This window comes from Papaver somniferum, chromosome 5, assembly GCF_003573695.1.
Source record: "Papaver somniferum cultivar HN1 chromosome 5, ASM357369v1, whole genome shotgun sequence".
NCBI lineage: Eukaryota > Viridiplantae > Streptophyta > Magnoliopsida > Ranunculales > Papaveraceae > Papaver > Papaver somniferum.
The window spans coordinates 110,860,885-110,877,244 of NC_039362.1; the positions used below are offsets into that span (position 1 = coordinate 110,860,885).

Consider the following 16,360-nt stretch of genomic DNA (forward strand, 5'->3'; position numbering starts at 1 on the left):
GAAGCTATTTACGCATGAATAATTGGTAATTATTTATTTTCTCTAATTTATAATTTACTCAATCACTGCTTTTGCAGAGTTTTTAATTGTTTGCAAAAATTTCTTCATTAGTTGTGATTCAATTAGATAGGTTATGCTTTGTTTAGATAATCTATGCTTAGGGGATACAATTAATTTTTGAGAATTTGCCTGATTATTTGTGAATTAAGAAATAAGAGACTTAAAAGATAATTAGAGTTTTGAATTATTTACCATAATTTATTCATGTTTAATAGTGGAATCAGTGTCTTGGTTGTTCCTAATATCTTGATATCACTTTATATGAGTTTGCTATATTTTTAGTTTAAAAATTAAATCTAGAATCTTTTGCTTTCACAAGTCTTACGAACCTTTTTACTACAACATTATTGAGTCACATCACAAAGTCCATAGAGTTGTCTTCAATGCGAATGGATATGACATTGTAGACAAAACTGGGAAAATAATTTTTCAGGGAACTCGCAGTAAAAACAGTTGTTATCTTCTTGATACTCAGTTCAGTAACTATTGCAATTTGACTAAGGTGGAATCTACACATCTTTGTCATGAGCGTTTTGGTCACATCAATTATCGCCTTCTAACTAAGATCATTAGTAAAGAACTTGTTAGAGGCGTTCCCAAAATCAATGCAAATATTGATGGTGTATATGGTGCCTGTCAAAAGGGTAAACAAACGAAAGTTCACCATAAATCATCTCGAGATATTCTCACTAAAGCTTCGCTTGATTTAATTCATATGGATCTCTTCGGACCTATTCAACAACCTACGGTTGCAGGTAAGAAGTATGCTTTAGTTATGGTAGATGATTACACCAGATTCACTTGGGTAGCATTTTTATCTCATAAGAATGAAACCCTTGATGAATTCAAGATTATTGTTAATAGAAACCATAATGAACAAGGTCACAAACTAAAGAAAATTAGAAGCGACCGTGGAACTGAATTCATTGACACTAAGGTGTTTGAATTTTGTGGAAAACTAGGGATTATTCAACAATACTCACCACCCATTACTCCTCAAGCTAATGGAGTTGCATAAAGAAAGAATAGCAAGATTCAGGAAATGGCCAGGGTAATGCTCCATAACAAAAACTTACCTTTAAGGTTTTGGGGATAAGCTGTTTTCACAACATGTTTTTTTTTGACTCAAAAAGGGCAAGATTGTATTAAAGTTCAGTCCTTCATCAAGAAGATGAAACTGAAGAAAGCAAAAAGAACAAGACATCTCAATTATAGCAGAGCTGCCAAAAAGAAGAAAAAAAGAAAAAACAAATGCATTACCACCCCCAGTTGTTTATTACAGTATTGAGTGAAATTCCCTCAAAGATATTGGTCCCTGTGCACCAGTTGAAAATCAGAATTTTGACAACATCCTTCGATTCTTCTAAAGTTTTGTACTTCCCATTGAAAACCCTAACATTTCTTTCTAACCAAACAGCCCACCAGAAAGCAAATGGAATTATGTCCCAAATTCTTTGCTTCAAACTGCCTTGTGAACCTTTCTTTCTTTTCCACTCCCAAATTGTGTCCCTGACTGACTCTTGAAACACCCACTGTAAACTGTAACCTGACAAGAAGAAACACCAAAGCTCTCTGGTAGTTTCACAATGCAGAAAAACATGATGATTTGTCTTTGCAGCTTTCTTGCATAAAAGGCAGCCATTGACCATGATAGAGTTCTTGTAAGTATCCATAGTTGGAGCAGCCACAAAACAAAGATTCCATACAAAAAAGACCACTTTTTGTGGAATTTTTGGGTTCCATACACACTTGTAAGGAAAATAGATCAGCCCATGTATCTCCAGATCCTTGTAACACTCCTTCAAAGAAAAAGGCTTATTACCATTCTGCCAAACTCTATAGTCCTCAGCATCCCCCCTTCTAAAAATTGAAATCAAATCCATCAAATGAGCAACATCTTCTATTTCTTCATCCTTTAGTTCCTGCAAAACATAAAATTCTAGTTGTTTTCTTGGTTATTCACAAGCATCTCTTGAATAGTAGCTTCCTGCATTCTGCTCAAATGAAACAGTGCTGGAAATAAACTCATCAAGGACTGGCCATTCAACCATTTATCCTTCTAGAACAAACATCTATCTCCCTTGCTCACATGAATGGTAGTATTCATCTCAACCTGATCTCTGCTCTTCAAAATACCAGCCCAAAGACTTCTGCCAATTGGTTTAGTAGTTTGATTAGTAAGAAAATCTTTTTCATTTCCACCAAATTTGCGATTAACAACCTTCCTCCATAGTGCATTTTCCTCATTGCCATACCTCCAAATCCATTTGACATGAAGAGATTTATTCATTAATCTCAATTTTTTAATACCCACTCCACCTCCTTCTTTTGGCAATTTTAATCTCTTAAATCCAACCCAACCTCTCTTTGCTTTATTGTTCACAATACCCCATAAAAACTGCCTCATTACAGTTTCCATCTGTTTTCACAGCATGTTATTTGATCAACCGTGTCTACCTACGGTCTAGAACCTTAAACACTCCTTATGATTTGTGGTACGGTAGGAAACCAAACTTATACTATCTCAGAGTGTTCGGAAGTAAGTGCTACATTCTAAAGGATCGAGAACAAAGAGGGAAATTTGATACTAAAAGTGATGAAGGTATCTTTCTTGGCTATGCTTCTGATAGTTGTGGTTTTCGAGTTTTTAATCTCAGAACCCAAGTTATGATGGAATCTGCTAATGTTATCATTGATGATATTAGTAATTTTCATCATGATAATCCTCCTGTTGAATTGCCTCCAACCGAGACAATTGAGAAAGTCAAAGAAATCCCAAAATCAGTTGAAGTCATACCAACTATTATTGATCCTGACATTTCTAGTAACGAGGAGAAGATCACTGATCAGGCTACTCCTACTGAACAAGAACGTGTCCCTCCACGACACCTCTGGGTTTAAAGGAATCATGATCCCAACAGTATTATTGTAGGAAGAGATTCTACTGCTAAGACAAGAGGACAACTTCAAAATATTTGCAATTTTGGTTGTTATCTTTCACAAGTAGAACCGAGAAATATTGACGAAACTATTAGCGATCCCTTTTGGGTGAATGCAATACATGAAGAGTTAAACCAATTTCTAAGACAAGACGTATGGGAAATGGTACCTTGTCCATCCAATATCAATATTGTTGGTACCAAATGGATATTCAAGAATAAGTCTGATGAATTTGGAACAATTGTCAGGAATAAAGCCAGACTTGTCGCTCAAGGATATTCAAAAATTGAGGGTATCGACTTTGACGAAACCTTTGCTCCTGTGGCATGCCTTGAGTCCATTCGATTGTTATTATCTCATGCTTGTTTTCCTAAGGTTAAGTTGTTTCAAATAGACATAAAATCCGCGTTCCTAAACGGAAATTTAAAGGAAGAGGTCTATGTCGCTCAACCTAAGGGTTTTGAAAATCCTGATTTCCCAGATCATGTTCTTAAGCTTAAAAAGGAATTATGTGGGTTAAAACAAGCACCTCGTGTCTGGTTTGAAAAACTAACTACTTCTCTTCTTAGGAAAGGTTTTTCGAGAGGCGGAGCTGATAAAACTTTGTTTACCAAATAGAGTGGGAAAGATGTGGTCATTGCTCAAGTCTATGTATATGATATTATCTATGGTTCAACTTCTGAGAAAATTGCAAAAGATTTTCAAGTCTCTCTTGGAAAAGAATTTGAAATGAGCAATGTTGTTGTATTAAAGTTCTTTTTGAGATTACAAATTCAGCAACATAAGGATGGAATTTACTTATCTCAAGAAAAATATGTTAAGGATCTTGTTTCAATATTCGGTATGGATAAGTCAACTCCAAAACTGACACCTATGCCCACCACTGGTAAACTACATAGAGATGAGAAAGGAGTAAATGTGGATCAAAAACTGTATCGATCTATTATTGGTAGCCTTTATATCTTACAGCTACTAGACCTGATATTGCGTTTAGTGTTGGTTGTTGTGCTAGATTTCAGGCTAATCCAAAGGAATCTCATCTTGCAGCTGCAAAGAGGATCATACGATATATTCAACATACTAGCGGGTATGATCTATCCTATACTTTTGATACTAATACTGATCTTACCGCCTATTCATATGCAGACTGGGCAGGATGTGTAAAAGATAGAAAGAGTACTTCGGGGGATTTTACTATGTTGGGTTGAATCTTGTGGCTTGGCACAACAAGAAACTGTCATGTACCTGATATACAATGACAAGGTTGAGATTGATAAATTGAGGTAAACCTCTCTTAATCCCGGAGGATCAAGCCTGAAGAACAAATGTTCTATTTAGATTAATAAGTCGATACCATTTTCATTACAGACTCGGGCCTTATAAGCTCGGTTTCCATTCCTAAATCTAACGGATACTAGAAGCCCACATGTTCACATCTTATCCCACCATTACAACTGATAAACACACTTATTATTAAGCTAAATACTATCGACAACTAACTACCCCCTCTAATATGATATGGGATGTCCAATATAATGCCGAGTACATGACATTCCACTCTCCTTGAAAACATGCTTGTCCTCAAGGATGAGAATCACGAAAATTAGCTCTGAGTGATAATTTGTGGATGCCTTCAGGTGTAGTGTAGAAGTAACAAGGATAAGCTGGTTGAGGACATAGTAGTGGTAGCTCCTTCTAAGACGCAGGAGAAGCCCAATAGCCCTAACGCCAATGAATAACACGATGAATTCTTGCACACTTCAAAACCAGGCCCAACAGCCAATTGTTAGCCAATGAATACCCTTGTCAGCCATTGAACTTGACTTTCTTGCGCCATTTTCCAAAAGACAAGCGACTCTATTATCTGCACCACTGCTGGTTTGGTATGCACTATTGTTATTAGTCCTTAGTAAGACCTCAGTATTAGCCCTGCTTCCACTGTATTCAGGAATAACTTCAACGACAGAATGGCTATGCATTCCACACCTCCACCCGCTTGTCTTAACAATATTACAGCAAGCATCCTGTAGCTTCACAGCAACTGTAGCAAAGGTTCCAACAGAAAAGTGCATCAGTACACAAGCAAGCTGAGTATCACAATTTGCTGCCAAGTACCACATTAAGAGAACCCATGTCCATTCCCACAAAAAAGTTACAGCAGCGGTCTGTTTGACTTCTCAACACTGTCATGTTATATGATGAAACCATACTCAGAGCCTCAGCTTTGCAGAACAGATGGCTCATACAGTTCCAGTTTACAACCAAGCCCGCCACTGAGATCAAACTCTTACCAACATTTGTTACACTCCATAAGCTAGGTGGAATCAATCGAAATTTCCACCTCAAGTATCCTACCCACATCCACACCTGTAGGAATTGTATTACCCTGAGTATGAGCTGATTTTCTGCCATCCACATGAGAACTGAAATCGTCCAGCTTACATTTGCGGCACTCACCAGACCCGTAGAACAAAATTTGTATTTCCATCTTAAGAGGTCCACTAACTTTGACACAATTGGAGCATCTGGAACAGTGAGTACAAGTTGTATTATCCTCATCCACTCACAACCTCTCATTGCTCCATACTCCACACACCACCATTGTTTACAGCTACAAGAGTTGTGTTGAACAAAATACAAGGAATAAAATTCATCTGTGGTGGAACGGAGAGATTTCGTTATTTCTTCTTCTTGAATAGCTGCAGATGTAAGCCTTGAACTTGATAAGAAGAAGCTCATCCTTAGAAGTTGAAAATAGATTCTAACAATTGTGAGAATAATCCTTATAGAGTATCCATGGAGTCTAACCAAAGTAACATATGAATTCAAGAGTTTAATCACTTGGCTAAACCATTCAGTTGCTGCCTTAAAATTTTCTTCACGCAGTCGAGCAAAACCAACACTCCAAGACTCAAACTGGCAAACCAAAATCTCATCATGCAAGGCATACTTCAGCTGTAAAAGGAAAATTTCCTCTTCCCACATATCAAGAACTGGATCAAACAATTCATAGACGATCTTCTCACACTATAGCATCCACATACCAATTCTAAGAACCAACAAATTCAGAAACTGAAATGCAGACGGATACCCATGTCTTCGAAACAGTGCAGTCCTCTCGTCGTACCTATCCAGTAATAGAGACCCAAGAAGCACAATCACACATGAAGAAAATGTAACAGAAGCACATTCATATTCACCAACAGAATCAAAGAACCCTGTAATACTATCTGACTCTTTGCCACGATCAAATACTTTACCCAGTTTGAGCTGCCAGAAAAATTTAACTCCAACACCACTCAAATTCACACTCGCAGAAATTTTATCAAACGTTTTACTCGTATCTAGAATTGCATCATCATTAATACACAAACGCACACTCAAATGGATAGACCGAAATCTAACTGGTACCCCAAACTTGAAATCCATGAAATAATCAATTTCTCATTTGAATTGAAAGAAATAGGGATATGTTTACCTCGATCAAATATGCTACGAGAATCATCAAGACCAACATGAAAACCATCATGACAGTTAAATTTGTTGGGAAGAACGGCTAATTCCTTTGAGCTGTTAGGATTTGTATTGTCGGTATGAATCACTTCAGCTTCTTCAATATCGTTCAACTGAAAACTCACAGAACCGGTGGAATCATCATCTTCTTTGTCAACGGCAGTGGAAGGATTTGATTTCACTTTTTGAGATTCAACTTTATTGTGAACAAGAGAAGAAGAATCTGGACAAATAGAAGTAGGAACCAATTTTGCTTCTTCAGATGCAACAACACAAAAATCTTGAGATTCAGAAGAATGAGCAACAGATCCACTACTGACGTCGCCAATTCCATTTGATTTAGTAGAAACACCTTCAGTTGACGAGCCGCCACCAATTTTCTCAAGATTAGTAGAAAGAATTTGAGAAAAAAATTGAGATAAATTTTCCATCTGCTCCTGAAGATAAAATTCCAACAACTCCTGGAAATACTCCTTTGTCAAAATTTTATCAAGTTTCTTGCTTATTTCTACCAGCTTCAACTCATTTTGATTTGCAATTTCAGAGATCTGTTGAAGTTGTGCAGCTTCACTAAACTCTGCCATCAAATCCCTCACGGATCGAAACGGCTCTAGATACCAATTGTCATGTACCTGATATACAATGACAAGGTTGAGATTGATAAATTGAGGTAAACCTCTCTTAATCCCGGATGATCAGGCCTGAAGAACAAATGTTCTATTTAGATTAATAAGTCGATACCATTTTCATTACAGACTCTGGCCTTATAAGCTCGGTTTTCATTCCTAAATCTAACGGATACTAGAAGCCCACATGTTCACATCTTATCCCACCATTACAACTGATAAACACACTTATTATTAAGCTAAATTCTATCCACAACTAACTACCCCTCAAATATGATATGGGTTGTCCAATATAATGTCGAGTACATGACAGAAACAAAACTCACAATCCCTGTCTACATGCGAAGCAGAATACATTGTTACAGGTTCGTGTTGTACTCAATTTCTGTGATGAAACAAATGCTTGCTGATTATGGAATTGACACTAGAATAATGAAGATCTTTTGTGATAACTCAAGTGTGATTCGCATCACTGAGAATCATGTTGAGCACTCAAGAACTAAGCACACATTGATATAAGGTATCATTTTATTAGAGATCTCTATGAAAATGGTATCATCAATATGGAATTTGTGCCTTCAGAATAACAATTGGCTGATATTCTCACCAAACCTTTAGACACTGCTACGTTTGAACACTTACGGCAGTCTATAGGTGTTGTTTTGGTGCATTAGTTCTCTAGCCTTCCCCCTGGACTCATTTATATCTCTTGGGCAATCAAGGCTTCGAACGCCAGTGTAATGTTGTTTCACTTTCATGTTTGTTTTCTATTGGGTATCAAAGGTTTCGCTGAAATCCTTATTTTTTTGTAAAAGTAAGGTCGCTCTTGTTGTTCCTTTTGGAATGACATTTTATGGGGGAGAGTTATTAATTGAACTTGTGCTTAATTGCCAAATCTTTGTGGGGAGTGCGGCTGTGGAATATTATAGGGGTTATCTTGTATCTTTATAAACTCCTTGATGAATGCATTTAGTTTCGACTATTTAATTGCATCTAAAAAGTTGATATGTGCTTTTCTTTTGTCCATGAAGTATCTCTATGGAAATTTCATTAGGATCCTACTGATTTTCGTACCTTTGCCAATTGTATTGACAAAAAGGGGGATAATTAATGGGTAGTTCACACTACAAATACATATGGTTTTCGGATCATTATGTAAGGGGGAGTGCTTTTCATGTGAGATGAAGTATTGACTAAGGGGGAGTGATACATATCACCATAGTAGTATTGTCAAAGTTGTGATACAATTGAACTTTGATGTTGTGTAATAATACTATGACACTGTATAACAATGATTGAGAGCTATTGTTTTCTCATTTTTATAGCTACGGATATTCAACAACGATGATGCTGAATTGAATACCTTTAGAATCATTGGAGTACTTGGAAGTGACGAAGATTTCGAGTAATGTTGAAGAACCAAGGAGATCAAGCATTTGGATGAGAAGCTACAAAGTTTATTTATTTCGTATTCCATATATATTGATAGTTTTGTCACTAAAATTGACAAAAGGGGAGATTGTTAGAGAATTGCTCGGTCGAACTCGCAAGCGTTGCTATCTCAAGCTTGTTTGTCAAGTTTAGTTGCCAAAACTATAAGTCTTGATTTCTAGTCTACTTATAGCTAAGTCTCGGATTAGGATAGTAAGTGTAGTTGAGCCTTAGACTCCACGGCGGTCATCGATTGAAGACGAAGAACTACTCAACGAAACTTTTGGAACTTCATCAACAAAAGATATGTGGAGACTTAAACTTATCTATCACTCAAAAGTATATCTACTCTATATCCTATTTGAGACAAAATTCGTATTGCTATATAGACTTCAATTATACACATTTTCTATTTCGAGCCGAGTTTATCTCGCCTATCTATTTCTCGAAATATGTGTTAGTAAGCTTTCGCTTTAGACAAGTTCATCTTTACTCGTGACGAAAGTCATGTTGATTATTTCAATAACTTGAAAATCGCTTTGATGAAAATAGTTTGTGAATAACAACTATTTTAACATCCTCTAAGAAAGTTTCAATGATTGAAATGAAAGTTTAGAACAAGTAACCATGTTTGGATATAAACATGGTGTGTTCTCACATTTGTGTAAAAGTCCAAAACCGGGAACCCAAAGTATGTGTACCCATACGTGTACTGGCGATTGTTGGAAATCCGGCTAAGTATGCGTACCCGTATGCATACTGGCGGAAGTTTCACGTCCGTGAATTTCTGCTGGAGTTTGAAAGTAAAAAACAAACTCAACCCGGTTACTTAAGTACGCGTACCCATTTGCATACTTAGGTAGGTTACTTTCTAAAATCGGTTTGTTCATGAACTAAAACATTTATATAATAAGGAATGCAATATCTGCAAACCGTGGCTATAATGTTCATGAATCGATTCGAGTGAATCAAAACCGATTTTGCTTCGATTGTGTCTTATATACTTCTATAAGATCTAAGCAATTGAACAGATCTCTAACTAGTTCATTTGAGTCATTTGAACTAGTTATGGTAAAGATGAATAAGGTTGATATGAAAGTGCTCATATAGCTAACCATTGGTTAACTATTGTTGAACCAACTAAGGGTACACGTTTAGGTACGGTTACTCAAACCTAAATGAAGTTACATTTCATTTGTGTATAACAAGATAAATTCGATCTAACGGTTGAAAGATATTAGCTTGAATCTAATCAGGTTTTCATCTAACGGTGAATATTGAATGCTTTGTTACCAAGGTAACTTAGATTGCAAACCCTGATTTGAAATCTATATAAAGAAGAACTCTAGCAACTGGGAAACATAATCCCCACACCTCCTGTGTGATACTAGTTGTATAAGCTAGAGTCGATTCTCCTTTAACCTTAGGTTTTTCACAAAACCTTGTAGGTTAACGACTTAAACACTTCATTGGGATTGTGAAGCCATACCCCAACTATTTTCTCTGTAGTTGCGTGATCTGATCTTGTTGTTTCTATCGTGATTGAGTACAATCGTAAGATTGGCTTGAGATTTATATCTCCGATAGGAAAGATACAAAAATAATCACAAACACCTTCGTCTCATCGTTTGTGATTCCACAATATCTTGGTTCGTTAATCAATTAAGATTATTTTGAGGTGATTGATAATTCTAGGCTGTTCTTTGGGAATATAAGTCCTGGTCATCAATTAGTTCATGTTCACCTTTATTTATCAAAAGACGGAAAAAAAACTCGTAGGTATATCTGTGGGAGACAGATTTATCTATTCAATAGACTCTTTTGTGTGATACAGATTTGTTTATCAAGTCTTCGACTTTGGGTCGTAGCAACTCTTAGTTGTGGGTGAGATCAACTAAGGGAATCAAGTGCGTAGTATCCTGCTGGGATCAGAGACGTAAGGAGCACGATTGTACCTTGAATCAGTATGGGATTTATTATGGTTCAACTACATTCCAGACCGAAGTTAGCTTTGTAGTAGGCTAGTGTCTGTAGTGGCTTAATACATTGTGGTGTTCAAATCTGGACTAGGTCTCGGGGGTTTTCTGCATTTGTGGTTTCCTCATTAAAATTCTGGTGTCTGTTATTTCTTTTCTGTATTATATTTTGTTATATAATTGAAATATCACAGGTTGTGCGTTGAATCGATCAATTGGTAAATCCGACCTTTGGTTGTTGATTGAAATTGATTGATCCTTGAACATTGGTCTTTGGTACCGTTTAAGTTATTTCTCTTATATTCAATCAGGCTCGCAAATTATTATTTGTTTGATTGCGGATTGAATTGAGAGATTGAGGTATAACTCTTTGATATACTTTTCTTAAGATTGAGTCTAACTGTCTAGTTGATTCTCTTGTAAGTATATTGGAGTTAGTCCATACAGATTGCTAAGCGAAATATTTGGTGAGGTTGTTAGACCCCCGCTTTTTCAGTACTCATATTGCATTACACAACTGTTACATATATCACAACTATGTACTATATACATTACATTACACAACTAAGTGAAGTTGTCTCCTCGATAAGTGCTCGGTAGCTGGATAAGTTTCAAACTGTAATCATTATGTACTTTACATCTTTCAGGTGACAGAGTATTCTGTACTCAGATTGCATTATAAGTGTTACATGTATCGCGCCTATGTTCTCTACAAATTTTAATATTTACCTTCAATAAACATGTCAAGATTTTTATAAAAAGTGAAATAACTGCACATATATTAAAAACAAGCACCATAGATTCGAAAAGTTGGATCCTAAGCTTCTTTGTCTTTCCTCTAAATTCTTTCATGGAAACAATTGTTATCAAAAATCCTAAGAACTATGACTAGTAAACTTAGAAAATATTCTAGAATAAATCTTAGTATGTACTACTAATTCAAAATAAAGCCCAGGTTTTTCAGTGTTTCATATATATATATATATATATATATATATATATATATACTGTCAAATACGATCTCAAAAGTCTTTTGGACCATTAGGATTCCAACTCTGCTCAGGAGGAGTTGTTGCTGAAAGTATCTGGCATTATAAAGAGATCCTCTTATTCTGTATTTTAACTTTGAGTTGTTCAGCATCTCCCAAACTCATGCGCACTCCATCGTTGGCTTCCTCTTTTGAAAGTTTTTCATAAATTGCATGACATATGATGCACAATCTGGAGAGTCACCTTGCTTTGGTGTTGGGTACTGATCAACCTTACTTTTCGTACTAGTGGAAGGCCACGCCGCATCAAGTTATCATTAATTAAAAGCAAACATAAATCTTCCGTACGTTTAGCATCCTCATAACACTGGTCTTTGGATGCAATTTCCCAAGTGTTAAAGTGGTAGAATTCCCCTTTCTCGCAGTCATACACAAGCTTCACGTCTTGATATGACACTTGAATAAGAATCTTCCTGGTTCCTGCCTCCATTTGATTGATGGGTAAACTAATAGCACAGTCTGCTGCTAGTTGATATGTTGGGTCTCTTGTATAAAACTGAAAAAAAAAAAAGAAAAAAGAAATCTAAAAATTGTTACTTTTTTCATCAGTATGGGAAATATGTAATGAAATTCATAGTGTATAAATATGAAAGCATAAAAGATACTTTAGCATAAAAAAATGTTTTGTTTCATTTAGTAAGTGAGATATGCAATTAAAATTCTTAGTATCTAAAACAAGGTGAGCATGAAATGGGTTTTTTTCATTAGTATGAGAGATATGCACTGCATTTTCCAAAAACAAGATGCATGTTGTTTTTCAAGATAAACAGGAAAGCATACAACATTACCCAGCCAGATGCATCAATATGCAATATTGCTTACTGATGAGTATATAAATGGTGATGAATCATTCATATGCCTAACTACAATCCTATTGTTCTTTTAGATTTGTAGATTCCCCGATTATGCGGCTTGATGCTTAGTCTTTTCTCGTTGTGGACCTGAACTTGGAATTGACTCTAAACTTGGAATTCTTCAAGGCCGTCATGTGGGGAGGCGTTATTGGCATGTGAGTGCTGTCTTGATGAGACAAAATTTATTCTGAGATATTAAACTATCTAATTAGGGTTTCCTTGATCAAAACCCTAATTTCCTCTTTTGTGCAAATTTCAGCTTCTAACTCTGTGCATGCGAGTATTTGGGGAAGAGAGGGATTTGAACGGCCTCCTGGATGGCCGTGAGGTTGTTGAAATCCTATGAGAGAATATAGGCACTCATTTTTGGATTGCAGGGTTCTTATCCATATAAATTCTGAGTTCAGGCTTGTATTGCACCTAAACCATAATTTTTCTTTGGTTTGTATCTGAATATTTCAGGGACTCTAGAGAGGCTTGAAGAGGCTTGGTAGGCGTGCATCTATCTTTTAGGGTTAGCACCTTGTGCGATGAAATCTTGTTCAATCCTTTGTACCAATCACACGCCTCGTTTTCAGAGAAAATACCTACTTTTGAAACTAAGGGTATTTTTGTCAAAAATAACTATGAGCTTGATTTTTCTTTGGCATAAGAGAAGTCTTGAATGCCTCTATTTATGGTCATGGTTTGAGATAGAGAGAGGTGGGTGTTTCTGGCCTTTCCCATGAGAATTATTGACTTAGGTTTTCTTGTTTGACCCAAATTCCTTTTACTTCCTCTAAAATTATGTCCATCTGGATTCTGTTTTAATCCCTTTTTTCTTTTAAAACCTATATAACTTTAAATTCATGTGTATGAGACCATTCTAACGAGTATATAAGGGCTTGGTCGGTTCTTGGTTGCGTTAGGGCATTCTTCTTTGAAAATACTCAAAAATGTGAACTAAGGGTATTTTGGTCAAAATTCCTTATGAGATCGTCTCTATTGTTTAGTGAGGAAATAAAATAGTTGAAAGGAATCCATGATGGGCCATCCAAGTGAAGCTCTGCTCTTTTCTTTTAAGAGAATTCCCTTTCTTTGTCAAATACTTGTAATTAGGGTTATTTTCGTCAAAACCCTAATTCTCTTCAACTTTGGTGTTATCAAGGGATGAGAGGGTGATAAGTAAAGTACCATTGGTCTTTTAGACTCTTCGCAAGATATGAGAGGGTGATAAGTAACGTCCCACTGGTCTTGTAGACTTTGCACATGATGGGGAGAGCTTGGTCACGGCTTGGAGGAGATTGGGAAGGTAAAAGAGCCTTGGTTTCCTTATTTGAGCCAAATTCCTTTAATTTCCTCTTTTATCTCTAATTATTTTTGTGTTTGCTTGAAAGCTTCCCTTTTGAGATAAAATTTAAAATACAACTATTTTTTAGATATGTTTTAGGTGTAGAAACCGATCCACCTCCCTTCATGAATTCTATTTGTATTAGAATTCCTTGTTTGAGCTGAATTCCTTTGTCTTTTCCTGAAACTCCTTTCCTTAATTGACTTGAACTCTTGAGACGCATGGAAGCTGAGAGAACTTGAAAAACGTGTGTGAATAGATAAGGGCTTGATCAAATTTCCCATTTTCTTCAAAAAATGGCCAAAATGTCGAACTAGGGGCATTTATTTCTTTTTTTTCCAATGAAAGCATAAAAAATGAGCCTGAAAGTATTGAGGCCTTTTTCCCTATTGAAAATTCAAATCATAGAACCAGAGAGGTTGAGTCTTGACTTGGGATGTTATTAGTGAAGAGTTAAACAAGGAAGAACCCACGGCTTGGACTCTTTTTGGAAGTTGCTTTCCTTGTTCGAGTGAGATTCCTCTTTCGGCCTGAAGTGGAAATGATATTGTAGTACACCTATTTATTACTTAATGCTTGAATCTAATTTTTGATCCCTGGATTTTAATCGTCAGATGAATTTTGATGAATGATAATATATTTTCTTTGCTTATGTGATAGCTTTATTCGTCTTTCAAAATGGTATTAATGTTCAAAATGATGATATATAAGCTAACAGAAGTTCTAACGATTTTGAGTTTGCTGATGTAGATACACATCCTTCGTTCTCTATTGAGGTATCTCCAATGAGTATTGATCTTCATTCTTCCTTAATCATCACCGATGTATAATCCTTTTGAATGAATAAAACAAGGATTCTCTTCTTTTAGGTATTCATCAGAAAACTTCAGATTTAAGACACTTAGGAAGAATGGTGGTAGATTCTTCATACAAACTCCGATGTGAGTCCCAACCCCAACTTTGAAATATAAGAGTATAAGATTTATAATGCAAAAATAATGACTTGATTCCGAATTCGTTAGGTCAGTCAACTAGACACGTGCTTTTGTCTTCAGGAATCCCGTGTAGAATTTCAGGAGTGTTCCAAATTGCACTTATTTCAGTTTTGTGACCACATATCCTATATTGCTTGTCCTTTAAATGCGCCCTTTTTTTTATGTTGTATAAGAGACATAGGGTAACATATTTGTTCAAGAGAGTACCCCAAAATTCCTTACGGATTATCACCAGTTTTCACGTCTTCATGCTGCAGTGTACAATAATCCGAATTACAAAAGGAATCCTTGTATTGCTTGGACCCTTATATGTTTCAACGATCCAAGCACGATCCCTTGGAATATTATGACCTCATTAACCTTCCTTATCTTAGCATTGGTCATGATGTTGGCTTCCTTAGGTCAGAGAAACGCCCGTGATACGATTCTACGTTTTTACCCTTTGTTACGGAGAAGATGTATTTTTCCCTGATCCCTTGTGAAAGTATGGACCCGAACGAATCTGTGAGTATCCTTGGAGATATGGACTGGGTTTCTTGATATTGAAATAAGGATCGCACTCTAGACATGAGGACAAGATCCGTGTGAGGCTTGAAACTTCTCAACATAGATAAACCCTAAATACATACCCTATATGTACGCCATATGTCTTCACTGTCTTAGTGTACTTCTTGTAATTCCTCTCTTGTTTGTCAAGTCACATGGCAAGCGAGACTTTTATGTATACAAGTACTCTTCATAGCGAGAATGAACAAGACCTTGGTAGAATGGAGATGAGGCCGGCTTCAACGACTTCAAAGGGTCCTCAGAAAGAAATTTGGGATGCAGAGAGACAACCAACCGACCTGGGGTGATTTCAAGGGACCCGTGTCTTCTTCGGATGAGGCTCTTAATCAGGGACGGGCCTAGCAAGGGGCTAAAGGAGGCTATATCCCGTCCCTGATTTTGGGGTAAAAAAAAATTAGTACAAAAACTTAGGTTAGATTTTATGTATAGCCCACATATTAGTTGTAGTTAGCTAATTATATGTGATTTTTAGCCCATACTATGAGGTGATCAAAATTTAAGTCATGTTTAAAGTAAATAATCATCTTCCACTCAATACATTTTCACTCCTATTCTCTTCTGTATAAAAATATCTTTTGGTAATCACTTTGTTTTTGTTGTTATTTGTGTTCATATTAACTTTTATTTCCTTAGCTATCTAGTATTTTATGGGTGGATCACTACTTGACCACTAATTATATGATGTGTTACAAAAAAAAAATTGTCGCGTCCTCCGGCCGCGTTATCAACTGTTACATTCTATCCCTACCCAAGGGAAAATTCTGGGTCCGTCCTTAATCTGGAAGAGAGACCGAAGGTGAGGAAATATGGAGGTATGTACTGAGGGTTTAGATCAGAAGAGAAAGTTATTCCCCAATAGGTAGAGGTTGTTTCTGCTATATAATCTCCTTAAATGTCGATAGCCGCTTTCTTTATATCTTTCTCGTACGCATCTAGTGAAGTAAGGGACCGCAGCGGTTAGCCTTAAGCGAAAGCTAAGAAACACGTCGAACCATAATACTTGGCCTAATGATATACTA

The 16,360-nt window shown here is 36.3% G+C and overlaps 1 protein-coding gene across 1 annotated transcript; it reads right to left on the bottom strand.

Moving 5' to 3' along the window:
* Positions 1-1,316: 1,316 nt before the first annotated feature.
* Positions 1,317-2,479, bottom strand: LOC113279448. Its single transcript, XM_026528143.1, has 2 exons — positions 2,150-2,479; positions 1,317-1,982 (listed from the first exon to the last, which is right to left on the bottom strand). Exons 1-2 carry the CDS (start codon positions 2,477-2,479, stop codon positions 1,317-1,319), a joined length of 996 nt encoding a protein of 331 aa, XP_026383928.1.
* Positions 2,480-16,360: the final 13,881 nt, after the last annotated feature.

Excerpts from the sequence above, each read along its gene's own strand:
- LOC113279448 (XM_026528143.1), bottom strand. The coding sequence starts at position 2,479 with ATGGAAACTGTAATGAGGCAGTTTTTATGGGGTATTGTGAACAATAAA. Across the intron at positions 1,983-2,149 it reads AGATGAATACTACCATTCAT|GAACTAAAGGATGAAGAAAT; the intron begins GTGAGCAAGGGA and ends TATGTTTTGCAG.